Source organism: Colobus angolensis, unplaced genomic scaffold, assembly GCF_000951035.1.
Source record: "Colobus angolensis palliatus isolate OR3802 unplaced genomic scaffold, Cang.pa_1.0 Scaffold181, whole genome shotgun sequence".
Taxonomy (NCBI): Eukaryota; Metazoa; Chordata; class Mammalia; order Primates; family Cercopithecidae; genus Colobus; species Colobus angolensis.
The window spans coordinates 4173204-4200577 of NW_012114944.1; the positions used below are offsets into that span (position 1 = coordinate 4173204).

The 27374-nt window shown below is 46.9% G+C and overlaps 1 protein-coding gene across 1 annotated transcript in view; it reads right to left on the bottom strand.

The window, feature by feature from the left end:
* GABBR2 (gamma-aminobutyric acid (GABA) B receptor, 2) overlaps positions 1-27374 on the bottom strand; it is a 424424-nt gene that overhangs the window by 289939 nt on the left and 107111 nt on the right. The window contains exon 2 of the mRNA XM_011939489.1: positions 824-961. Coding sequence (XP_011794879.1) covers positions 824-961 — 138 coding nt within the window. The remainder of the gene's footprint in view (positions 1-823; positions 962-27374) is intronic.

The following is a 27374-nucleotide window of genomic DNA, read 5'->3' on the forward strand; positions in this document are numbered from 1 at the left end:
GATGGGTGGGTGGATGGCTGGCTGGCTGGATGGATGGATAGGTGAATGGGTGAATGGGTGGATGGGTGGGTGGATGGATGGATGGATGGATGGATGGATGGATGGATGGATGGATGGATGGAGCAAAAAAGTAAACATGTGTATGAGCCACCACTCACCCATGGTGGTCATATAGTTCCACACTCTTCTTTCCCATCTCCAATAACAGCTAACACTGGCAAGTCTTACCTACAATAGACTATATGTGTGTTGTTGGAGCATTCAATGATGTATAAAATCTGCCAGGGCAAAGAGTGAATAACTGGCAAGGAGCCCAGGAAAGACTTAACTGAGGACAAAGGCAGTCTTAGAGGACAAAAGAGAATTTTAGTGGGAAAGGGAGGCTTGGCAGAGAATTGATGAGTGGTCATCTGGTTAAGGGAACATCAAGAGCAGGGCTCTGAGACCCAAAGGTCCAGGACACATGTGTGGAAAGGCAGAGTGTCTGGCAAGGCTGTGCTTTGGAGGAAGTGGAAGGAGCAGTAGATAACAGTGGACAGGCAGGTTGGACTGGCATCGATGACCCAGAAAGCTGGGCTAGGGAGTCAGTGGTGATCCCTGAAGCCTTCAAATACACGGTGGTAGCATCAGGGCTGCCCTTTAGAGGCCCACCATGGGGGCCATGCCAGGTCAGGCCAGCAGTGAAAGGCTGTGCTATCACCCAGGAGAAAGTCCAGGAGGCCTGACCTAGGCAAATAGAAACCACATTGTACAAGGAATCATTCCTGCAAAAGACTGAGGGCCAACCACACCTCCCCACAACAGAAGGTAGCTCGGACCTTACCTGCACCAGATTCCAGCCTTGGAGGGACTCTGCAATGATGGATGTGACGGATGGACAGACACCTCCAAACACCATCAAGTGGTTCGGCCCGTATTTTATTGCATCATAGAAGGCTTTCAACCCTTTCGCATTGTCGCACTGGAAAGCAACACATAGAAAGAAAGGTCTAAATTAGAAACAGCTTTTCCCCAGGGACATGAGCCCAACAAACAAATCTTTCCTTGTGGAAATCTTTTGGGTTTCAGTTCTCCCATGGTGGGGAGTCTCCTTAAGTCAGCCCTGAGTCCATGCTGTGAGCTCAAAGAGTGTGGTCTTGGCACCCACTATCCTGTCTCTGCTCCTGCTAAGTGCCCTCCAAATCTAGGACCTCCCTCCAGCACCCCAGCTGTCTCCCTTCAGAGTACACTCATGAAAAGCCCCCATAATGCCTCGCCCTGGGATCTCCCTTTTTCATGGCCATTTGTATTTTAAGGATGATCCCACACTCATTAAAATAGCTATCAATAAAAAACACACACACACACACACAGAAAACAACAAGAGTTGGCAAGGGTGTGGAGAAACTGGAACTGCTGTGCCCTATTAGTGGGAATGTAAGATGGTGCAGCTGCTGTGGAAACGGTATAGTGGTTCCTTGAGAAGTTAAACATAGAATTGCCATATGACCTAGCAATTCCACCTCTAGACTTCTACCCAAAAGAACCAAAGGCAGGGACTTGAAGAGATCGTTGTACACCCATGTTCATAGCAGTGTCATTCACAATAACCAAAAGATGGAAACAACACAAATGCCCATCAACAGGTGAATGGATAATGGAACGGTGGTGTATCCATGCAATGGAATATTTCCAGCCTGGAAAAGGAAGGAAATTCGGACACATGCTACAACATGGATGAGCCTTGAGGACATTATGCTAAATAGAATCAGCCATACCAAAGACAGCTATTATATGATCCCACTCATATGAGGTTACCTAGAGTAGTTAATTTCATAGAGAAAGAATGTAGAATGGTGGTTGCCAAGGGCTGAGAGGAGCAGGGAAGGGGTCTTCATTGTTTGACAGGCTCAGAGTTTCAGTGGGGATGATGAAAGTCTGTTGGAGGTGGATGGTGGTGATGGTAGCTCAACAATGTAAACGTGCTTAATGTCACCGAACTGTACACATAAAAATGGTTAAAATGGTAGATTTTAGGTTATGTATATTTTTACCACAGTCAAAAAAAAAAAAAATGATGAGAAGGACAAATCTAAAGAGAAGATTCATTCAGCAAACACTTGCCAAGCACTACTCTGTGTTCAGTCCAGGACTGGACATTGAGGAAACATAAAAATTGGATGCAGCCCCTGCCAAGGAGCTCCTGTATTAGAGAGGAAAGCTGGCCAAGAAAACAGTTCACGGCGACCCACCATGGGAAAGGAAAGAAGCTAGGTGCCCACGATGAGTATCAGGATTCAGTTCTGGCTCACTCGGCACCTTTCCATCCCCGCCTCCCTCGGTCAAACTCTGTGGTCATCTCTCACCTGAACGGAGGCTTTGGTTTCTACTGGGCGTCTTACCTCCCCATGGGCAAGTTCAACCCCTCCACCATCTAACAGTCTGAGGGTTCTTTGTCAAATATAAATGAATTCTTCTCACTCTTCCTGCTTTCCACGCACTTCAAACCCAAATTCCTATCAGAATATAACTCTCGAAAGGTTAAAAACATAATTCTCATGAAAATCGATAGTGAACACATGTCAAAGTTTTATTTAACTAATTAATAAGGGGATCTGCAGGATGACAAAGTGGATTCAAAAGAGAATTTAAGGAACAGGGATTTTTACAGCAACTAAAAAAAGGAATAAGATAAGATTGCCAAATTACATACAAAACTGGTTAATGTCCCACAGGGTGACAAAACCACAACCTTTGGGGAAAGAAAAGAAAATCACTGAAAACCAGTATATCTTATCTGTTTTAGAGGCTTGCAAAATGTTTAGGTCTTAATTAATTGAGCAAAGTTCTATTCCCCCAGTCAGATGACCCTTAGGCAGGACTGTTGGAAAATGCTCTAAGTATTAGGGTAAAGGGTCACATAATCACATCTTTGTATTATGTACAAGTTTGGGGTCATTTTCTTAACACTCCTTATCACCACGGAAGCCACTCAGTCCAGCTGCTGCCTCCCAATCTGGCCTGAGTTCCCTTTTCTCTACCCTTTGCTCTCCAAGTACAGCCCCACAAACCTCCTTCCAGTTCCCTGAAATCAAATGCACTTTCCTTCCTACCTCTGGGCCTTTGCACTTGCTGTTTTCTTTGCTGGGAACACGATTTCCTTGGTTCTCAGCATGGCTCCTCCTTCTCATCAATCAGGTCACCCTCCCCAAAATATTTTCCACCCCCATTCACTCCCTGACATGCCACCCTATTTAATGCCCTAACATAGTTCCTAAAATTATCTGAAATCATCTTGTCTACTGTTTGTTCACTTGTAGATTGACTGATTTCCTCAACTAGAATGAAAGCCCCAGGTGGGCAAGGATTTTGTCATTGTTTTCACTGCTGTCTCCCCAAAGCTTGGAGAGGGGCCTCAGTAAAGATTCAGTAAGATCTGTCAGGGCCAGGCGTGAAGTCTCACGCCCATAATCCTAGCACTTTGGGAGGCTGAGGCAGGCAGATCACTTGAGGTCAGGAGTTTGAGAACAGTCTGGCCAACATGGCAAAACCCCATCTCTATTAAAAATACAAAAATTAACCAGGCATGGCGGCACGCACCTGTAATCCCGGCTACTCAGAAGGCTGAGGTGGGAGAATCACTTGAACCTGGAAGGTGGAGGTTGCAGTGAGCTGGGATCACACCCTGCACTCCAGCTTGGGTGACAGAGCGAGACTCCATCTCAAAAATAAAATTAAAAAAAATAAATAAATAAAATAAAATAAAATAATCTGTTGGACACTTTCCCTTCATCTGTTTTCCTCCTCCTTGCTCTACTTCCACGTCTTTCTTTATTTTTGTCTTTCTCTCCATTCTGTGTCCTCCTCATTTTTTCTGCTTGTCCTCCACCTTCCCCTTAAGTGACCGCAATATGGGATCAGAATGAACTAGGGTTTCTTGCTCCCTCTTCATTTATTTGAGAAACTCCTCAGAACTGTGGCCCACATCTGTGCCGACAGGGACTCAGTCCGACATGGTTTCTGGCCTCGGGGAGCTCACTGATGGTGGAGGCAGTGAGGCCGGGGCACGTGGTCACCTCCCGTGGGGGATGGTGGCCGGTGCTGTGGGACAGAGGCAGATCCAGGCTGTGGGCACTGCAAGGAAAGCCAGGGAGGGCTCTGGAAGAGGGAACACTTGAGATGGAAATCGTAGGCGGAGGAGCAGCACGAATACAGGCAAGGAGGTGGAAAAGTGAGATGGGAACAGAAACAACCCAGCTCGCTTCAACAGTGAATGACAAGGATGAGGTGGCCAGGGAGAAGGCTTAGAGCTCTCAACACCAGGCTAGGGAGCTTGAATACTACAGGTTTTCGGTAAACAATTCAATTTAAAATTTTTAATTTAATTTAAAAACTGGCCAAGTTAATTTATTTTCCCAAGAAAGAAAGAGAGAAAGGAAGGAGGAAAGAAAGGAAGAGAGGGAGGGAGAGAGGGAGGGAAGGAGGGAAGATTAAGTTCTTACTGCTTCTGGGGCCCTCTATTAATTATCTTATTCCTTGATTGAAAGCAACACTTCTCATCCCCAGCAGAACATGAGCAAATGTAACAGAGTAGTTCATGTTTTAATTGTTTCTATCATGATTTTTTTTTTTTTTGGAATCTACCGTGATTTACTGAATCATTTCTAGTTTTAATACATTTCTGTAATGACTTTGGCTTGTTTTCTAATCTGTAGCTAATGACAATGATAATAACAGTACCGCAGGATTTATAATCAAAGTTGCATTAAAATAATATTAGCAACAATGAATTTATTAATCCATGTTTGCTCAGCAAACACTTTCTGAATATCTAGTCCATGCAAGATTCTGTATTAGTAACAATGTCTTGGCTTCTCACAAATATAAAACACCGGGATATGTCAACTAAAATATCTGAGACTATTTGACAACCAGTATGGGAGTTTTACAATGTTCCCAAATATTTATCTGACTGAATTTTCACCAGACTGGGTGTGGTAGGCAAAGTTTTGGCCCCACTAACCTTCACCCCTTGGCATTACCTCCATGAATATTTTATGTTACATGGCAAAAGGGACTTTGCAGATGTCATAAAGGTTACTAATCAGTTGACCTTAAATTATTATACAGGTAAGCCCAGTATAGTCACACAAGTCCTTAAAAGCAGAGATCTTTCTTTACCTAATAGCAGAGGGGAGATCAGAAATTAGAAGCATGAGATGAGTTTGATATGCCATTGTTGGTTAGAAGATGAAGAGGTCCACATGTCAAGAAAGCAGGGACCTCTGTTCTACAATTGCAAGAAACTGAACTCTGCCAGTAACCAGAATGAGCATGGAAGCAAATCTTCCCTAGTTGAGCCTCCAGATACGAACCCAGCCCAGGTGACACCTTGATTTTGGTCATATGAAGCCCTGACAAAGGGACCCAGGGGAGCCACACTGTGCCCAGACTTCTGGCATAGAACTGTCAGACAATAAATAGGTGTGGTTTACATTACCAAATTTGTGGTGATCAGTTACAGAAGCATAGAAAGCAAATACACTCAGGTAAAATGAGAAAAATAAGAATGACACAGTAAGGTTTTCCTTAAAGTTAATTCCATTAGAAAAACAATCCTTAATTTACAGATGAGGTCCTTTGTAGTTATATGGTGTTGAAATATTTTTCTGTTATAAAAGGATATAAATGAGAGAGGTCTTGTTTTTAATGTCCTGACATGACAAAATAGAAAAAATTTTCACCCTATGTAAATTTCTGTTCCGTGGCCCTCCCCTTCTTGGTGTGTGAAATCCCAACATCTAGGCATTTCTAATCTAGCCCCACACTCTCATTTTCAGATGCAAAGACTGAGGACTAGAGAGGAGAAGGGATTTGTCCACTGTCTCGCCAGGATTAGGAGAGGGATTTCTGGATTCCCAGTCTCTCAGCATTCGAATAGTCTAGAGAACTCAACAGGAGAAGAGAAGGTTAAAGCTAATAGCATTCTAGAAAAGACCATTTCCCCCAGGATAATGCCACAAGCCAAGGTCTCCAGATCAGAGCTCTTGGCTAGAAGCAAGAGAAACAACACACTGGGCACCAAGCATGCTTCTCTGTCTCCCATAAAGGGAGCATCTTTGCAGTGAATAACAAAATAAATCACATGGATGTATCTGTCCCATTTTCGATGCTATTTTCCCTTATCCTAATTTCTAATGCTGTATCTTCTTACCTGACATGATTCGTGTCCCAAATAGATGGACTTTCCAGCTCACCAAAGGTGAATTTTGGGGGCTGGATCAGCTTAGAGTTTTTTTTGTTTTGTTTTGTTTGTTTGTTTTTTTGAGACAGAGTATCTCTCTATCGCCCAGGCTGGAGTGCAGTGGCGCGATCTCGGCTCACTGCACGCTCCGCCTCCCAGGTTCACACCATTCTCCTGGCTCAGCCTCCCAAGTAGCTGGGACTACAGGCTCCGGCCCGCCACCATGCCCGGCTAATTTTCTGTATTTTTAGTAGAGACGGGGTTTCACCGTGTTAGCCAGGATGGTCTCGATCTCCTGACCTCGTGATCTGCCCGTCTCGGCCTCCCAAAGTGCTGGAATTACAGGCGTGAGCCACCACGCCCGGCCAGCTTAGAGTTTTTTAACCTCAGTCCCTCAGGGGCCTAAAGCCCAGCAGATAGGGCAGTGCAAGGAGCACTGAGCTCCTCGCCTTCACTTCAACCAGCAGCTCCTCTGCCATCTGCTTCATCTATAGCAGCAGAGCGCCATAGAACACTTAATTTTAAAGCAGGCTTCACTGCTAGTAGCAAAAGTGTTTGAAAACCACCCAGATGACCCTGGAGGTCCTTACAGAGTATAGTGTTTGTCTCTGGCTTCAGGAAGGGTGGGGGAGTGTCTTATAAGCATGGTGTTTCGGCATACATGCCATAGGCTACCCACTGTAAGTTAATCCACTGCACATGAATGTACCTAATGATCAAGTCACCAAATCGCTGGGGAACTTCTCTAAGTTTTAGTTTCCTGAAGGACTCCTTGCATATACATTGCCACAGCCATTTCACAGGATTTGTCCTTCCAGCTCAGGTGAAAGTCAATATTATACGTATTTCACATTTTCCCTTCTTGAATGCTGCACTTGGAGATGTTCCCCTAAAGGGCTGTTGATTACCCTCCTCTTCTTGCGGACCAGCCCCAGCCTGAGCCAGGGAAATGCTGGAAGCTTTTCGATACCCCATTTAAGGTGTCTGTCTGACAGCTTTTAGTGAGCTGTTCACTGGGCAAAACCATCATTCTGAGAAGTTATTTACAGCAAGTTGTCTTTCTGTGATTTGGTTGTTGATGAATTACTCTCAGAGCCACTCTCTAAGGGGGGTCTGTGTCCTGGAAGAAAGCTATGGGCTTTATCATGCTCTCCTTTTCACCCCCACTTCCCCCACCAGAAACCCCACTCACTTCTAGAGGATATTCTGACTGGTTGGCAATGGCCACAACCTGACCAGCAGACAGGAAGTAATTCATCACAGTTCATACTCTCATGCAATAGCTCAAAGCTTCATGACTGGCCTAGCCTCTGTCTTCAGTCTTGCCACCTGGAGATTGGCTCTAGCACATAATAGATGCTCCATAAGTGCTGCCTTCCTTCCCTCCCTCTTCTCTCTGGTATTTGTTACTACCTTCCTTTGACTCCTCATCTACTGAAGCTCATGGTCACTACCTCACAACTCCTGTCTGCTGTTCCACTGCCCAGGGCTTCTCCTTCCCTATAAGGACTTGTCACAGAGAACTCATCATTGGCACATATAGGCTCTTAAAATTCAGCACTTAAAAATGGGAACAGATCCAAAAGCCATGAAAATCAATTTTCAAATGAAAAAGTGAGGCTCCAGATGAAATCCATTTTCATTTAAATCTCATTTTTAAAGAATTAAAATACTTTTTTGATTTAAAAATTTCAAAGAAAATGTTGCTGAGAGTCAAAATGTAAAAATGCCAAGAAAATGTCAGAGTTAATAACAACCCATCTGAAACTGGGAATTACTCCATGCAGAATTTCAGAATGGAAAGAGAATTTAAAAGCTAATGTGTCCAACATGCCTCCGTTAGAAAGTCCCCTCTGGGCCTCCCGCACAGGAGCACTCAGTATGTGCTCACGTCTGTCCCTCCAGTGCCAGGGATCTCACTCTCTCACTAGGGAGCTAATTTGTCCTCAGCCAGCTCTGCTTCTTAGAAAATTCTTCCTATCATTGGCCTGGAAATCAGATAGCTAAGCTTCACAGAGTGACTCAGAGAGATGTCTTCAGGCTAAACTACCCTTAGCCCTTCCAATGATCCCTATACAGGATAGTTTTACAGCCTGCTTGTCCAAGAGTTATTTCACGAACAGCCTTTGGAGGACAGATTTTGGGGGCATGTAGCACCTAGAATGGTCCCGCAAATACCTCCATCTGCCCTGCCCAGGAAAGCAACACTAGCTGACGTATACCGTGCCCTCAATATGTGTTAGGCACAGTACTAAGAACTTGATGTCAAGGATATTATTCATGCCTCACAATATTATTAAAAGCTATAGGCTGAGCATCCCGAATTCAAAAATCTAAAATCCAAAATGCTCCAAAATCCAAAACTTTTTGAGCACAAATATGCTGCTCAATAAAAATGTTCACCAGAGCATTTTGGATTTTGAATATTTGGATTTGGGATGTTCAGTCTTTAAATACAACGCAGCTATTTCAAAATCTGAAAAACTCCAAAATCTGAAACATTTCTAGTCCCAAGTATTTTGGATAAGGGGTACTCAACTTGTACCGTTATTTCCCTGTTACAGATAAGGAATTTGAGGCTCAGAAATAATAACTTGCCCAATTTCAGGTAGTCTAACTTCAGAGCACTGTTTTATTTTAAATAAGAATGTGCTATGAAATATTTCACTCACAGAAAAGAATATTCCATATACAATAACTTAATAAGGTATGAAAAATAGTAATATGAACACACGTACATCCAGCATCACAGTTATGTTGAAGACCTCTGTGCCCACACTTGCACGTAGCCCTCCTTCACCCAGGCGGAGCCCCAGGCCTGAATTTTGCATTTATCCTTCTTTTCTTCTTTTTTTTTTTTTGAGACGGACTCTCACTCTATCACCTAGGCTGGAGTGCAATGGCATGATCTTGGCTCACTGCAACTTCTGCCTCCCAGGTTCAAGCAATTCTCCTACCTCAACCTCCTGAGTAGATGGGATCACAAGGCACATGCCACTGTGCCCAGCTAATTTTTATATTTTTAGTAGAGATGAGGTTGTGCCATGTTGGCCAGGCTGGTCTTGAACTCCTGACCTCAAGTGATCCACCCGCCTTGGCCTCCCAAAGTGCTGGGATTATAGAAGTGAGCCACCGCGCCAGCCCCTTCTTTGCTTTTCTTTACAGTTTTATATGTACATGTTTCTTAAACACTATATCATTTAATTTTACTCATTTTTGAACATACATATAAATGGAATTGTGTTTATACATTTCACCTGAAACTTGCTCTTATGGCTCCACGTTACGTTTGTGAGATTTTATACACTGAATATAGCTGTGGTTCATTCATTTTCATAGCTGTGTAGTATGCCAGTGTGTGAATATGCCACTGTTGGTTCATTCCTCTGCCAATGGACCCTCGGGCTGTTTCCAGCATTTCGTTTGGTTGCTTCTGTAAGCAAGATGGTTGAATATTTCCATACCTGCCTCCTAGCGCACATATGAAGAGTTTCTCTAGGGTATAAACCTGGAAATTGAATTGTTGAATCATAGCGTTTGCTGCATGTTCTCTAAGTGGTTTGATCCATTTACACTCCCATCAGCAGTGTTTTAGAGATCTCACTGCTCCATATCCTTGCCAGCTTTAATTTTTGCCAGTCTTGTGGGTATTTGATATCACATTTCAATTTGTATGTTCCTGATTACTAAAGAGGTTAAGCCATCTTTTCATATGCTTATAGCCTGTGTTTCCTCTTTTGGACTGGTGACTTTGCCCATTTTTCTACTGGGTTGTTTGTCTTTTCCTTATTGATTTGTTCAGAGCACTCCCAGCCACAATGCCAAGCTGAATGAAACGATCACCTCCTGCATTCTGAGTATTGACTTCTGTTAATGCGGCCTCAGTCTGCACACCTTCTGTTGGGCTCCTACATCATACAGAGCTTGCTGTCAGTCAAAACTACTAAATCAGCACCTATTACCTTGGGTAGCAAAACACCTACAATCCTTCCTTGGTGCCCAGGGGAGAAAAAACCTATGTGTTAAAATCCAGCCAACCAAAAGATGAATCAAAAATATAGATCTCAGGAATGGAGGAGGACTTGTGGTAAAAAAGGAGTGATAGTGAGCGCCAGACCTATTTCACATGAAACAACTGGCAATGTGAAGATAATAATGGAACATAAAATGCAGGAGGCAGAGGAGGGAAGAGAAGTTGTAAGATTGTTAATTTCCTCTTCTTCCATAGAAGGGCTTTAATCGATACCATCTAAAATTGAAAACTGTAGTTTAAAAGCCAGGATTTTAACCTCACTGCTTTTCATAATCTTTTATTACCCTTGGAGAGACATTTTGGAAACAAATATTTTCTGTAGCAAAGGCAAAATTGTTTAATGGTGAGCAATTCCTTCTATTTTACTTTTCCTCGTTTTCTTCTGTTATATGCAAATAAATAAAATTCAACAACAATCTAAAGTAGGATGCAATAATGATCTCATTTTATAAAATTATTTCTTTATAATATATGCATAGAGAGAGATATCTAGAAGGAGAATCATTGAATGTTAAAGGTTATGAGATGTCAGTGGTTTTTTTTTTTACTTTCTTCTTTTACTTAAATAATAAAAAAAATACAGATTACTTTTATAAAGACAAAGTCATTTTTAAACTGGTAAGCTTTCCACACCCAGGATGCTTTCTCAATCACTGAAGTTTCCCTCTTTCTGTTCATCTGTGGGTGATTTTCTGAACCTAAGAACAGACTTTAACATTTATCGTTGCTAAATCATGTTCAAAATTAGCCCAGCACTATGTCCAACTGAATTAAACATACACTATATTGTTTTGCCATTGCAACTAATTCACTGAAACATTTTCAATCATCTACTAAGTACTAGGAGCTGTCCAGGAAACAGTAAGTTCATGTGACCTATAAAAATTCTTTGAAAAGAACAATAAACATTTACTGAAGTGTTAAATTTAGAAACAAGAATAGTAATAATAATAACACAGTGAGCCCTTATATAGCATTTGCCTGTGCCAGACACTATTCTAATTACTTTATATACACTAACTCGCTTAATCCTCCCAACAACCCTATGAACCATGTCCCATTATTATCCACATTTTAATAGATGAAGAAACTGAGGATCAGAGAGGTAAGTATTTGCCCCAAGTTGCACATAGTGAGTGAGGAGCAGAGTTGGCAGTCAAACCCATGGAGTCAAGTTCCAGAGTCCATGCTCCATCACATCCATGTTCTGTTCTTCTTCTTGGGCACACAGTGAGACTACATTTCCCAGCCCCCCTTATAACTAGGTGTGACCACCGAGTTTTGGGCAATGAAGTATGAACAAAGACGATGTGTGCCATGCCCAGGTTGGCCTGTAAAACCATTCCATGGGCATTCTGTGCTCTCTTTTCCATCCATAGTGTGAGTGGGGAAAAAAAAATCCAAGGACCTGAAACAGGAAGAAACCCCCCCGATCCCAAATCCCTATGGCAGTCCTGGAAGGGGACATCACCATGTCACGAGAGAAACTATCCCATGGAGGGCAGCCTCATGAGCTGACAGCCTCCAGGTGCAGTGTCTTTGGGTATGCCTAAAAGGAGGCCACCGTCTTCCTAGACCCCTCCAACCATGGACTGAGCATGGCAGAGGAACAAGAGCTCCTCATTTCTGGCCAGTGTAAGACTTGACTACAGGTGATCTCTGAGCCCACTGGTCCAGCTGGAACTTTCTTAGAGCAGCACTGCTGCCAGGGACTCTTCCTACCAGAGCCTCTTTCCTTCCCCGCTCCCTTTACTGGTGTCAGACCCACCGCACAGTCTGAAGGCTCACCCTCTTCCATCCATAGTGTGAGTGGGGAAAAAAAATCCAAGGACCTGAAACAGGAAGAACCCCCCCCAGATCCCAAATCCCTATGGCAATCCTGGAAGGGGACATCACCGTGTCACGAGAGAAACCATCCCAAGGAGGGCAGCCCATCTCTCTTCGTATCCTTTCAAAGGAATTTCCCCAGGGCCCCTCTAACTCTGAGCATCTGCTTCCCAGAACACCAACCAACACACCCCTTCAAGCTGCACTTGACAATGGCATAAGCAAGAAATAACTTTCATTCATGAAACTTCTGGGCTATAGAGGTGCAGTCACTACAGAGAGGCTGCATCAACTAACAAACATCCTTAAATGCCTGCTGTAAGCATTTTGAAACATAAAAAACCAGCACACCTGGGAACTATTAAAGAAGGGTAAAGACAGTTGAGAGAGACAAGTAAAGATTATAGGAAAGGGTACAAAGTGTATATGCCTTACATTTTAAAAAGTATTTTCCTGTCATTCAAGACACTTACGTCAAACCAGAACGAGAATTTCAGGGATATAGCCAGAGATAACTAAGGTGTACTGAGCTTGGCTGTCTCTCTCTCTTTTTTTTTTTTTCTAAAGACAGGATCTCCCTCTGTCACTCAAGCTAGAGTTAAGTGGTACCATCATGGCTCACAGAAGCCTCAACCTCCTGGGTTCAAATGATCCTCCCACCTCAGCCTCCTTAGTACCTGGGACCACAGGTGCACACCACCACCACCACACTAATTTTTTAATTTTTTGTAGAGACATGTCTCATAATGTTGCCTAAACTGGTCTTGAACTCCTGGACTTGAACTCCCGGGATCAAGCAATCCTTCCACCTTGGCCTTCCAAAGTGCTAGGATTACAGGCATGAGCCATCATGCCCTGCTGAACTAAGTTGTCTTATTCCCTTCGGTCCCCCTATGCCTATCAAAGATTTTGGCCCCAAACAGGTGTTTAATACATCCTAGCTGGACTAAATTACTGCTGCCTGGCAGATACAATCACTGCTGGTGGGTAGAGCCTGAAATAAAAGTAGTCATATCCATAGCTCTGTCCCAAACAGCTTATTAACTCCAGCCATCTTGAGTTTTTCACACCCCTTCCCCGGGGTGATGGACAGACCATCTGCTTCTAAAAGTCTCCAGAGAGCCAGGCTGTCCATCCTGAACACTGAGAAAAACTGGCATTTCTGTATTCTCCCTGAAGCTGTCACTCTGAATTCTTGGCCGGCTGCAGACTGCGTTATTTGAGGATGATGGAGCCATAGCACACACCTCTCCTCTGCACTGTTAAAGCCAATTACCCAATTTACAAAATGTTTCTCAAAGACTGGGAGATACAAACTGCGTTTCCTAATTAGCTGTCAGTAAGCCTCCCCACACATGCAGGTGTGACATTTTTAAAAGTCAGGGTCACAAACACAAAGTGTACTCGGGCTGCCGATCAGGATGGGGGTGCTCTTTTCTGCAGGTTTGTGCAAATATCACATGTTGGCAGCCCTTCTCCGGGGGTGGGGGCTGGATCGCCCTCTTAAGAGATTCCAACTATGTGTGCCACCAAGCCATCGCCACTCCTTTCCATTCCACATTTGTGGGGCACATTGGTTCAACATTGGCTGGGCGCCTGAGCTAGGTAGGGGAAGATGAGATGGGTAAGACTGGGTCCTTGCTCTCATGGGATTTATAATCTGGAGTGGGTCAGAGATACAGAAATAATTTAGCAACATGTAGTAAATGGTGTAATGGAGGGTTGGATCTGGAGTTAGAGAATATTCATTCATCCCATAAACGCCCCCTGGGTGATGAACAACTAGGTCCCATGGTAGATGCTGAGGACACATACAAGGTGACATACAGTCTTGGCCATCAGGGAGCTTTCTGTTCAGGAGGGAAGAGAAGATTCAAACAAAAAGCCATAACACGGGGCAGGATAGAAGTGGGAGCAATGGCAGAGACATAAGTCACACAAAAAAAGGAAGGAATATTCAAATCACACTGAGATATTCTGCCAAGACTTCTCGGAGGAGGCGGCATTTGAGCTGAGCCTTGCAAGAGGAGCAGGAGACTGAGGTGGTGGGAGGGCACACCAGGCTGAGTTACCAGCAAGAGTGAAGGCTTGGAAATAGGAAGGTGCAGGGCACCTCAGAGAAAAGGTCCATCCTGTTCACTAGCAGGAGCACAGGATAGAGAAGGGATGGGTGGGGTCAGACTGGCTTGAGCCAGCGCAACGGGAACATTGAACACAGGTAGGTGTGGTTTTCTTTCCTTCAGGCAGCGAGAAGTCACTGCAGCACTTTCACCAGGGGAGTGCCGAGAGGGAAGAGGCACTTGCTTTACACAGATGCCTCTGGCAGCTGGGGCAGAGGAGGAAGGCCCAATTGGGAGGAAGGAGGCTGGGGACAGGTGGGTGCATTGGTCCAGGCGTGAAGTGCTGGTGGATGGCTTGGCAAGCAACTTGGCCTAGCAACCCTGGGAAAGACGTGCGTCCACTGGGGAATTCATTAGCCAAAGGTCTGTGAGGCATAGGTTAGACCAATTCATGATATCAACAAGACTGGTTCAAATGGGTCCATCTCAGTAGTCTCCTTCATGGGAGGTCAATGATGGGGAGGACTGATGAGGAAAGAGATCAAAGAAAGAATAAACCAGCTATGTCAGGCACAGGATGTCAGCTCCAGACCTGCCACTGCCTCACTCTGTGACCCCACCTCATCTGTGCTTCACTTAAAAAACAAAAATGTTGAGTTAACAGATTTGTCATTCAGCAGAGTTAACAAAGCAAAGCAGGCTATATTTTGGCAACAAACAACCCCTAAATTTCAATGGGTCACCCCAGGAAATGTTGATTCCTCTCTCAAGCAGGGCGGGGGTGCTCGACACATCCCAGATACCTAGGAGCCCAAGCTAATGGAACAACTGCCATCTTGAACGCAGCCAGTTGCCAATGGGGAAGGAAAATGAAAACTCTGGAGAGGTTCAGCCAGCAATTAAATTGACTGGACACGGCCCATGAGACAGGCATGGCCCCACTCGAGTACCAGGGACACAAAGTGCAACTTACTAAGTGAGGAGAGAACCAGATACCAGGGAGCCTACTATGGCTGCCACAGATGATCTCTCAGATCCCTTCTAGCCTACCAGTCTGTGTTTTTGTCTGCACTCAAGGCCAGAGTCTGGTTCAATTTATACATATCCAGCTAACATTTATTTAATACTGACCTATGTGCCAGGAAATAAGCTAAATTCTTTATATGCATTAGCTCACTTACTAACATATCTCATTTAAGATTTGTAATGACCCCATGGGGTAGATACCATTATTAACATTCATTTAACAGAGGAGGAAAGACAGGTTCGGGGAGCTTAACTGACAAGTTCAAGATCACATGACTGGTAAGCCATGAAGCCTGCACTCAAACCCAGACAATCATCCTCCAAACCTTATGCTCTTAGGAATGAGGCCATCTCTTTACAGCTGGCCAGAGATAGGGTGAAAGGCCTTGGAGAGCAGTGAGAAGCCTGCAGGAGAATGTTGTAGAAATGATTATTTCACCAAGTGAAGGAATAGATTCTAATCCTGAGAATCCATAAGGAAAGGTAAAGAGCCAGGGAAAGTGAGGATATGTTTTAGAACAGCAAGTCCAGTAACTCTCCAGGTTGGAGCACTAAAAGGGTGAATGGGAGATGTGAGGGGTGAGACTGATAAGGGAGGCTGGGGCAGCCTCTGGTAGAGCCAGCCAGTGCCAGCTTAAGGAGGTTGCCCCTTATTCTTCAGTCCATAGGGAGTTTCCTTTTGTTTTGTTTTACCATTTTATTTATTTATTTTTTCTTTTTTGGAGACAGAGTCTCACTCTGTTGCCCAGGCTGGAGTGCAGTGGTATAATCACAACCCACTGCAGCTTTGACCTCCTGGGCTCAAGTGATCCTCCCACCTAGGTCTCCTAAAGCTCTGGGATTACAGGCGTGAGCCACCACGCCTGGCCATTCTAATTACTTTTTAAGTGAACAATTCACTGGCATTAAGTGTACTCACCATGTTGTGTAACCATCACCACTATTTCCAGAATGTTTTCATCATCCTCAACAGAAAAGCTCCGTACCCATTAAACCCTGGAACTTCTTAAGAGTGCTTTGAGCTGATCATGACATCGGCAGAGCTGAGGACAGGGAAGACGACCCTGGCAGCCACTTGAAGGGCATTATTCAAGTGAGGAAGGGCAGGGCATGGGGAGGGGTGAGAGACTAGTACAGTGGTCCAGGGGCAATGGCAAGGGCAGGGGGTAGAGGTCAGATCAGGAACAAGAGGAAGAGCAGCCTCTGGGAGAGAGGGGAGTCCTAGCTTCTTTCCTTCAGGGGCTGTGTGAGTCTGGGCCACCAGGACCTTCTGAGGTAGAGAAGCCAGGAGGGGGTGCTGGGCCCAGAGGACACTGCTGAGTCCAGCACTGGGCACAAGGCTGGTGAGGCACTGGCCAGCTGCCCACGCTACCGACTTTCCCTTGGGAGCCATGTCCCCGAATCTGACAGTCCTTCCTGGCACACGGGCCAGAGCTATCCCGACAGCTCCCCTATGTGTAAACACCCGCTGGGTGCCTGCTCGGAGATGAAGGGTGGCTGCAGGGTGGGTCCTCTCTGTGGCCACGCTCATTCCTCAGGTGCCCGCCCTCCATCTGCAGCGACTCAGCTGGAGTTAATTATGTGCCTTGCTTGTCCTCCAGCTGAGGACATGGTGGTCACTCCCCCACCTGACAGATGAGGGCTGGGCTGCTATCACATCACTGTGACCAGGGACTCTACTCGAGGGCTCCAATTCTCCGAGCCTGGCATAAGTCCTTCTGCCTCTCTGCATCACAAGCTGCTGCAGGCACATGTTTCCAGAGGCCCTTCCCAGGGGCGATTTCCCCAACACCCCAACATCTCAGGTCTGATCCCACAAACACAGTGTTGCCCACACTTGGAGGCTGTAAGGGAGTTCTGGGGTCCAGGCTGCACAAGCAGCCTTGAGCACAGCTGTGTTCCCATCTCAACATCCTGCTCCCAGGTCCCAGCTCCTCCACATCTGAGGTTCTAATGCACCTTCCCAGGGTCTAGCCCCAGGACTCAATTCTGGGTCGCCTCCCACCCCATGGCTGAGAGCCTGCTAAGGAGTCCCCAAGCCCATCACCACACTGCCTGCACAGAGGCTGGCACCTGGTGCTGCCTCTGGATTCACGAAGAATGTGAGGCCTCTCCCTGCCTAGGAAAGGGGGCAAAGGGGTTTCAGCTTGGAACCTTGCTAGACAGACAGACCAGTAGATACCACCAAGTGCTGGGAGGGGAGAAGAGGGATTCTGGGAGGGGAGAGGAGGGATTCTGGGAGGGGAGGGACGGGGCTCTAGGAGAGGAATTCGCTGGAGGGGTGGGGCCCAGGGAAGGCTCCTGTGGCTCTTGAGGCAGCAGTTTGGGACCAGTGCATTTAGGAGCATAACCCCTGGGGAAGCCCCTTGGCAGGACCTCTCGACCAGGTAGCTGGCACAATTTGAAGAGCAGCAGCCTTTGGAAGGCCAGAGGGAGGTGCAGACCTGCACAGGGCAGCCCATTCCCAGAGGTCAAAGTCAAAGTCCACATCTGATAGGAGAGCTCTCAGGCCTGGTCCTCCCTTTGTATAACAGGGAAGTAATGCTAGGAAGGGCTAATCATGGCACTCGAGAGAGCTGCATGGGGCAGAAGCCCAAGCCCTTTGCTAACCATGAATGCTGAATTTATTCAGTTTGATGTGCTAGGCGTTTACTGAGGATCTCCTTCAGGCCAAGATCTGCCAGGCACTTGGCAAACAGGAGGAAACAGGTCAGAGCTCCGTTCTCAGGGAGCTCACATGCCAGCGGGGATGAGAGAGGGCACAGTCACCACAGAGGATGGTGTCTTAGTCTACTTGGGCTTCTATCACAAAAAACCACAAACTGGGCAGATTAGAAACAACAGAAATTTATTTCCAACCATTCTGGAGGCCGAAAAGTTCGAGATCAAGGCCGATATGGTGTCTAGTGAAGGCTGGTTTCCTGGTTTATGGATGGTGCCTTCTGGCTGTGGCCTTACATGGCGGGAGAGGAGAATAAGCTCCCTTGCACCTCTTTTATACGGCAGAATCCATTCATGAGGGCTCTACCCTTGTGACCTAATCACCCCGCTTCCCAAAGGCCCTAACTCCTAATACCATCACTTTGGGGGCTAGGATTTCAACATATGACTCTGGCGGGGGAAAGGAAACATTTAGACTGTAGCAGACGGGAGAGCATACCATGAAAGGGGCAGCAGAGGGTGTGGAGTCCAGAGCCAGCCGCCAGATGCAGTGCCAGGAATCAGGGAAGCCTTCCTGCAGGGGCGGGGTGCTTGGTGCTTTTGCTGAGTCTTGATGCATAAGGAGAAGTCAGCCAAATGGACAGGGTGAAGGAGGGTGACCTACCATGAGCAGGGTGCCCAGGTTCCAACCACGAGGCACTCCCTGCTCAGACACAGGGAAAAGTAAGGCTACATGTGGCCCCCCACTGTCCCCTCCCCAGAACTCTGCTCCATAAACACCTGTTACAGGCTCCTGGGCCCTTTCTCAGATCCAAAGACAAAGAAAACATTACCTTCACAAATCCTGCAGACAGGACAGAAGGGCTTTTTGGGGTTCATTCACTTTCATGCAGGAAAAAAGTATTATTTTTTTCTCTGAATAGCAACCTTGCTGTGAAATTGTTACTCAGTTTTCTTATTAGGTTTAACAAACCCTTCCTGAAACTTGAAAACCCCAGTTTTTCTTGCAATTAAAATAATAAAAAAAAAACTATCAGGAAAATAAATAAGGCAGACACAGAAGGACAAATACTGTATGATTCCACCTATATGAGATACCTAAGGTAGTCAGGTTCATGGAGACAGGAAGGAGAACCGTGGTCACCAGGGGCGGGGGAGAGGGGACTGGGGAGCTAGTGTTTAATGAGTACGAAGTTTCAGTTTGGAATGATCGGAAGTTCTGGGAATAGACAGTGGTGATGGTCATACAACAACGTAAATGTACTTAAGGCTGCTGAGCTGTATATTTAAAAAATGATTAAAACTGTAAATTTATTCTGTGCATATTTTGTCACAATTAAAAAAACAATCAGGGGGCTGGGCGCGGTGGCTCACACCTGTAATCCTAGCACTTTGGGAGGCCGAGGCGGGCAGACCACAAGGTCAGGAGATCGAGGCCATCCTGGCTAACACGGTGAAACCCTGTCTCTACTAAAAATACAAAAAAATTAGCCGGGCATGGTGGCAGACACCTGTAGTCCCAGCTACTCGGGAGGCTGAGGCAAAAGAATGGTGTGAACCCGGGAGGCAGAGCTTACAGTGAGCTGAGATCACACCACTGCACTCCAGCCTGGGCAACAGAGCGAGACTCTGGCTCAAAAAAAAAAAAAGAAAAAAGGAAGGTAATACTTTCCCCAGGACAAGTCTCCAGGCCTCTCTGAAATGCAGTTTTCTCATCTGTAAAATGGGGGGAGAAATCCATTCCCCCCATTCGTTTGTTGTTGTTTTTCTGCGATAGGGTCTCACTCTGTTGCCCAGGCTGGAGTGCAGTGGCGCCATCTTAGCTCACTACAGCCTTGACCACCCAGGGCTCCAGCGATCCTCCCACCTCAGCCTCTCGAGTAGCCGGGACTACAGGCATGAACCACCACCCCCAGCTACTTTTTTGTAATTTTTAGTAGAGATAGGGTTTCACCATGTTGCCCAGGTTGGTCTCGAACTCCCGAGTTCAAGAGATCTGCCCACCTCAGCCTCTCAAAGTGCTAGGATTACAAGCATGAGCCACCATGGCCAGCCCATTCCTCCCTATTCTTTGAGCTTGGTAGGGAGAGAGAATCCATGCCTTTGTTCTCTGCCAGGTCAGGAAAGCATTTTCCAAAGGATACTTTACAAAAAAAAAAAAAAAAAACAAAAGAGAAATCAAAATGGAACTCAATAATGATATACAAAAGCACAAAATGGCCCCATATCTAGAGGGCCAATTCCTGGATGGACAGGAGGCTGGAGGTTGTATTGATAAGGAAATGAGTTGCGCGAGAGAAGGAAGTTGCCCAGAGTACACAGCAATGGAGCTGAGCCGGTCTGGGTCTCCTCCCCCAGCCCTAAGTCCTCTTTCCCCAGCCATAGGTCCCCAAACCCTTAAGAGGGTATGTGGCTTCTGCCATGACACCTGTGTCCCATCCCCTTTGCCTGGCCAAGTCCATGCATCTTGCTTTCTTCTGGAAGTCTTTGCCAGGTAAGATGCCCCTTCCATGGGCTGAGTCAGCACCCTCTGTTGGGGAAGGTCCATGGAGCCCCTGTCTCTCTCCTGCATCTCTGTAGCTTAATAGTCAAGGGTCCGGCTCCGGAGCCAGATGTCTGACTTCAAGTATCCCACTTACTAGCTGAAGGACCTTGGGCAGACTTTTAACTTCAGTTTCCTTCCCCATAAACAAGGATGATAATAGTGTTTATGTTATGCAGTTACGGTGAAGGTCAGATGAATTCATTCATTCAAAGGGCTGGGAAGAGTACTGGTGCCGGTGAACACTTGGGAGATGTTAGCTCTTCCGTGTACTGCCTCAGGACCCCTGCACCTGCACGCACTGAGTGCTCCTACCTGTTTGCTGAATTTTCCCAATCGGGGAAATAAAGGCAGTCACAGCACAGCCTTGAGGGTGGGGGCTCTGGCTTATGGGTTCCCTTCTCAGGCTTCACATTTATACAGCTGTGAAGGACCACGACCACACCTGCCCTGTCTGGTCTCTCCTGAGGAAATGGTAGGGGAATATCCTCAAAGCCCCCCTCCCCATTTTATTCCTATAACAGCCTGGCGCAGCCCAGCCCTGCCATGGAAAGAGCGGGTGATGTGGTCACAACAGGACCATATGGGGACCTGCCCCTTGCTATTTCTCACTATTTTGGGCCAATCTGTTGACATGACAACCAGGCTTTTAGACCCTGCCGCCCAGGGCTCTGTTTCCATCCTTACGCTTGCGTTCTGCGTGACACAGCCTCCATTTACCAGCTGCCTCCATGGTTGGAGGGGCAGAGTTACAGATTCTGCAAGACCCCCTCCCCTTAACAGCTAGAGCAGGCAGCAGGTGAGACCTCCCACCGGCATCCCTACTTCCAATATGCATGGGAACAGGCAGCTCCCCTCCCCAAAGCCTGCAAGCCTTAGGCAAGCACAGAGGGAGGTCAGGCGACCACCTAGAAGCTTTGCATGAAACCCCAGGGCTGACTCACCTTCCCCAGCCAGGAGCTGATAAGGCCCATCCCCATGCTGTGTTCAGTCTCCAGATACTCATATTTTAGGAAATATTAGGTCAACAAGGGATCCCAGGGGTTGTCTGGGCCAAGCGCTGCATTGTGAACCCAAGTAGTGCAGCTTATCTGAGATCTACAGGCCCCCACCCCTGTCAGCCCAGGATTCAGGCCACCTCACCAAGATTCCATACGTGTTGCTCGAAAATAGATGGCAAAGAGTGTGTGTGTTCTCCTGCACAACAGAGCACACAGAATTTTATTCTTATGCCGGGAACTCTGTGATCACAAACAACATCCCAGGGACAACATGCACAGGCTGAGTGCCCCCTAGGGTGGCAATAACAGCAGCCAGAAATAATAATAATAGCACTCAGCTCCTGAAGCTTGCTATGCGGCAAGGAAAATCCTGCACACTTCACAAGCATCATCTCATGAAGCTGCATGTCCACAGCAACCCCCATTTTACAAAGGTGGAAAGAGAAGCTCAAAGAGTTTACATAACCAACTCCAGGACACACAGACAGCAGGAGGGAAGCTGGGCTTGGGGCCAGCCTGTCTGTGCACTCACCCACGACCTCATGAATCTTGGTGGTGGTGGGGGCTCAAGGATGAAGTGGCAGCAAGCTTCACTGCCTTCCCAGAATCCCCACAGCCACCTGGGGTGAGGGCACAGGTAAAGAAACTTCCAGCAACGAACTCCGAGCAATAAGAAAAAATGCTGGGGAGGGGAAGGGTAGATGATTGGGAAGAGCAGGGAAGAGAGTATTCACTTATAAGTAAGTTCTTTTTATTTTATTTATTTTCATGTTTTTGGAGACAGAGTCTCACTCTGGAGTGCAGTGGTGCAATCTCGGCTCACTGTAACCTCTGCCTCCCGTGTTCAAGCCAACTCTACTGCCTCAGCCTTCCAAGTAGCTGGGATTACAGGCATGCATCACCACCTCCAGCTAACTTTTTGTATTTTTAATAGAAATGGGGTTTCACCATGTTGCCCAGGCTGGTCTTGAACTCTTGAGCTCAGGCAATCCACCTGCCTTGGCCTCCCAAAGTGCTAGGATTACAGGTGCGAGCCACCGCGCCCAGCCTACTTATAAGCAAGTTCTAAGAGCTGTACCCTGAGCTAGGCTCATTCAGAGACAACATCTATCTGAAAAATTTCTTTCTTAGAAGAGGCTAGCGACTAGAACTGAGGAGGCCAGAGAGACATCTTGGAGGAGGAGGCTTTTGAAAAGGAAGGACAGGAGTGTCTTCATTTTCCACAGTTCAGGAACTGCATCACCTACTCTACAGGTAGAAAGTAAAAAATTCGTATGCCGCACCCACTGCATCCTCCACACTCTCTAGAAACAGGGTCAACACAAAACTACACAGGGAGATCTACTGTTAATATCGTGCATAAAGAAGAAAACAAAGGAATTTCGCTAGGAGGCTGGTGGGTGCAGTCAGCTGAAATAAATAAATTAAAATGCGGCATTGTTGTCTCTGTGTACATTTGTTTTAATTACTGTTTACTGAAAAACTAAAACTTCACATAGGGAAGAAGAAAAAAAAAGTCCCTAAACGTGCATAACCAGTGTCTGTACGACAGATCTAACTTGGGCGGGTGGGGTGGGACTTTCGTCTTCAGCTGTCACAGCAGCACCCAGCCAGGGGCGCACACACAGCAGATCAAGCATCTGGAATGGGCTTCCACATGGCTGGCAGACGCTTGGACCTAAAAGCTCATCCAGCGAGCATGAACCCGGCTACATAGGAGGCGGCATCACACAGCAACCCAGCCTCCGAGCCCGCCCACAGGCCACATGGGATGGGCAGAATTTTCCCTGTTCCATCACAGTACACCACATGTCCTCTATATGGTTTTCACTCTGTCTTTTATTAACGAGCCACTTGTAGACACAAATGGCTCCCCCGCCCCCTACCTCCTTATCGCCCTGCAGTGGACCTACCTGAAGGCAAGAACCATGCCTGTGCCACCTTTCTTGAGCCTGGCCCTGAGCTCAGGCTGACCGGGAGACAAGACGGCACCCCCAGCTGCTGCATCTGTGGGGAATGGCAGAGAAGGCCTCATTCCTGGGTGGGATCTTTGGTGGCCTTGAAGGTGAGGACTCCAACCTGGGGCTCTCAAACTCAGTTCCTCAGGAGGCCTCTTGAAGAAAGACTGATACGGCATGGCCTGCTGGGCAGGGCTCTGAGTCCCCACCACCATTTAACCAGGAGGGTTCCCTTCTGGAGATTTTGTATGTGAACTTCCAGCAAAGTGTGTTGGAATGGAGGGTTCTGTAGCCAAGCAGACCAATGAACACCAGGAGACTAGAGCAGCCCCCTGAGGGCCTCGCCGTAGCGGCTGGGCCTTACTCCATCACCTGGGGTCCTCTCAACCTAGGACCTGCAATGGGCACACTAGGCCTGTTTAGCAAATGGACAGAGAAAACAAAACAAAACCTCTCAAGAAACAAGTTTAATCTTAAAGTTTCAACACAGGGTGAGGGGCCAGTGTTTTCTCCTGACCCGATGGAGGCTGAATTACACATGACCTTCAATCCCAGGCTGAGGGGGCCACCTCTGTCCTACGGAGCACGTGGCCCCAGGCCCCTCAGACACAGCATGCAGTGGTGCTGACGGGCTCTGAGCGGGGCATACAGGTATGCAGTGACCTGCCCAAGGAGGCTCAGGTATAAACTCTGGACACAAAACAGATCTGGGGACCCCCACCCCACGTGGCACCAGGAGGCTTTGCCCAAGTCGAGAAGAGGGGAACAGGACAATGTCTGAATTAGAAGGTGAGGTAAGACTGCCAGGGAGAGATGGGGATGGGTACAAGGCAGTTTGAGGACTGACCAGCCCGGTCTGGCTGAGGCAGACGGTAGGAGAAATGGGCAGAGCCGGAGCACCAAAGTATTAATAGAAACCCGCCTGGATGCAGAGGGTGGGAATGCAAAGAGTCAATTAAGAAAGGGACAGGCATGTGCTGGCTAATTGCTGAAGCTGGGGGATGGGCTCATGGAGGCAGCTTATCCTACTCTTTCTACTGAGGCATACATCTGAACTCATCCATCACAAAAAGCTCAAGAAAAAATAAGAGGAACAAGGAAGGGCCGTGCGGCCCCCCAAATCTCCCCTTTTCTCATTTCAATGACTCCAGGCACATCTGCAGGCCCAAATCACAGTTAAGACAACAGGCATCGGGGCTACAAAGATGGAACAGCTCCTCTTTCTCTGCTGGGCAGAGCACTTCTTCCCAGGGAGTATTTCTAGCTGACCTCCCCACTCCAATAGCATCAACCATCATCTATAGGCTGATGACCCCAAATCCTAACCTCCACCTCCCTGAAGATCCAGACCACACATCTCCACCTGGGTGACCCACAGGTCCAAACCTGGACTTGCCATCTTCCCCTAAAATGTGGTCAGTGTCCCAGAAGGTGGAATACAGATGTGACTGGCTGAGAGAGGGGCTCTAGATTCTGACTCTGAGAAACCTGCTTTCTCTGCATAAGCCTTCTGGATAGGCATGGTGCCCAGCAAGTGCCCAGTACAAACAAGGGCTCAGTAAACATCAGCTGTCACCATGACTTGTTATTTGCATTCGTGTTAGTATCAACTTTCACCTCTGCAGGTTCCCCAAGGCAGAAAACTAGGAGCTGTCCAAGACTCCATTGTTGCATGGCCCCTCGCACCTAGCCAGCCTCAAGTCCTGTATGTTCTACTCGCTGAGTATCCACAGAACCATGCGAGCCTCTGCACCACACCACCACATGCTTGTGTCTGGCCTCATTGTGGCAGGTGACTCTGCTTCCAGGCCTGCTGTCTCTCCTCTGCTGGTCACCTCCCCTCCAGAGTGATCTCCCTAAAATGAAAAGCTTATCACATCCCTCACTGATCAAAAGGCTTTCATGGCCCTCTGGTCCCCTAGTGAGCACCCTCTCACTGTGCTTTCCAAGGCTCAGCTCACATGTCACTTTCTGCTCCAAATCCTCCCTGATCCCAGTAAACAGGACTGACTGCTTCCACCCTGTGCCCCGCTGACCTCATACAAACTTCTACAACAATAACAGTGTTGCCCAGACTGTCATAAAACATACAATTTCCAAACCAAACAAAACGTATCAGAATACCAATGTAGATTGTCAAATTTTATTTTCTCAAGTAAGGCCATTAAAAAGCAAAACAAGGGCTGGGTGCAGTGGTTCACACCTGTAATCCCAACACTTTGGGAGGCCAAAGAGGAAGGATCATTTGAGGCCAGGAGTTGGGGACCAGCCTGGGCAACAGAGTGAGACCTCGTCTCCACAAAAAAAAATTGAAATTAGCCGCGCGTGGTGGTGCACATCTGTAGTCCCAGCTACTTGGGAGGCTAAGGTGGGAGGATCACTTGAGCCTAGGAGTTACAGCCTGCAGTAAGCTATAAAATGCCACTGCACTCCAACCTGGAAGATGAAGCAAGACCCTGTCTCTTAAAAAAAAGAAAATAATAATGAAATAAATAAATCAATAAACAAATCCTAATGTCTGCTATCACCACAATTTCATTTTGGAAAGGACATGATAAGAAGGGAGGAGGAGGGAAGGAAGGGCACCATCTCAAAGTGAGGGGTGTTCTTTAAAACAACAAAGTTAGCTCTAGTGAAAACTTATCCTTATTTTCCTCAGGGCACCATGGTCTCTTGAAGCTCTGTTAAGGACAGTATGGGCCAAGGGCTGGTCATTGTGAATGTTTCCTGGTTTGTTCCCATATCCCACTGGAGGCTGTGACTTTCAGGCGGGCACTGCCAGGCTTAGCCGGGAGATACAAGTGTGAGGTAGTGGATGTCAAGCCCCAGCTGCCTGCGATTGTCAAAGTCAAGTACAGCGCAAACAGTGTGACCACAGGGCAGACCCTTGGCTGAGTTGCTGAGCTGGTTTTAGAAAGATGTTATTTGAACAGCTCTCTTTTATTTTTTATTATTTTTTTGAGACAGAGTCTTGCTCTGTCACCCAGGCCGGAGTGCAGTGGTATGATGACAGCTCACTGCAGCCTCAACCTCCCGGGCTCAAGCAATCCTCCCTCCTCAGCCTCCTAAGTAGCTGGGACCACAGGCTTGTACCACCATGCCTGGTTAATTTTTTTTTTTAAATGGTTGGTGGCCAGGTGTGGTGGCTCACGCTTGTAATCCCAGTACTTTGGGAGGCCGAGGCAGGTGGATCACGAGGTCAGGAGTTTGAGTCCAGCCTGGCCAACACAGTGAAACTACGCCTCTACTAAAAATATGAAAATTAGCTGGGCGTGGTGGCAGGCACCCATAATCCCAGCTACTCGGGAGGCTGAGGCAGAAGAATCGCTTGAATCTGGGAGGCAGAGGTTGCAGTGAGCCAAGATTGCATCACTGTACTCCAGCCTGGGCAACAGAGCTAGACTCCATCTCAAAAAAAAAAAAAAAAAAAAATTGGTAAAAAATTTCATTACGTTACTTAGGCTGGTCTTGAACTCCTGAGCTCAAATGATCCTCCCTCCTTCACCTCCCAAAGTGCTGGGATTATAAGCGCGAGCCACTGCACCCGGCCTACAACTCCTCTTTCTCATATCGCTCAGGAAACACACCCTGCAATAACGATGATCATAATAATCATAAAACAAACCTGCCCAAGCACTAGGGAACAATTTGAAATTGTTAATTGATTCAGTGGGGGAGGAAAAAACTGGAGGAAAGAGAGCGGAAATTCTCACGGAGATGCTCGGTTTCTTTTTTTAGCAAACTACCTCATACCTGCCACAGTCTTCCCTGAAACACCCAAGCGTTCACTGAATTCCACAACGCGGGGCCATAGTCTGTAGTGGAGAGTTCAGTATGCTACAGTCAGAAGCAGACGTGGCCTCGGTTCAGCTGCGTGGCCTCAGGCAAGTCACTTTGCTTCTCTGGGCCTTCCAATCCTATCTACAAAGCGTAGTGATTCCTTATCGAGCTGTAGGGAGGGCCGGAGACACAGGAAAACACAGGCTCTGGAAACACGAGGACTTGGCCACCCCCAAGGGACTGCTGCTAGTATTCTTGTTGCT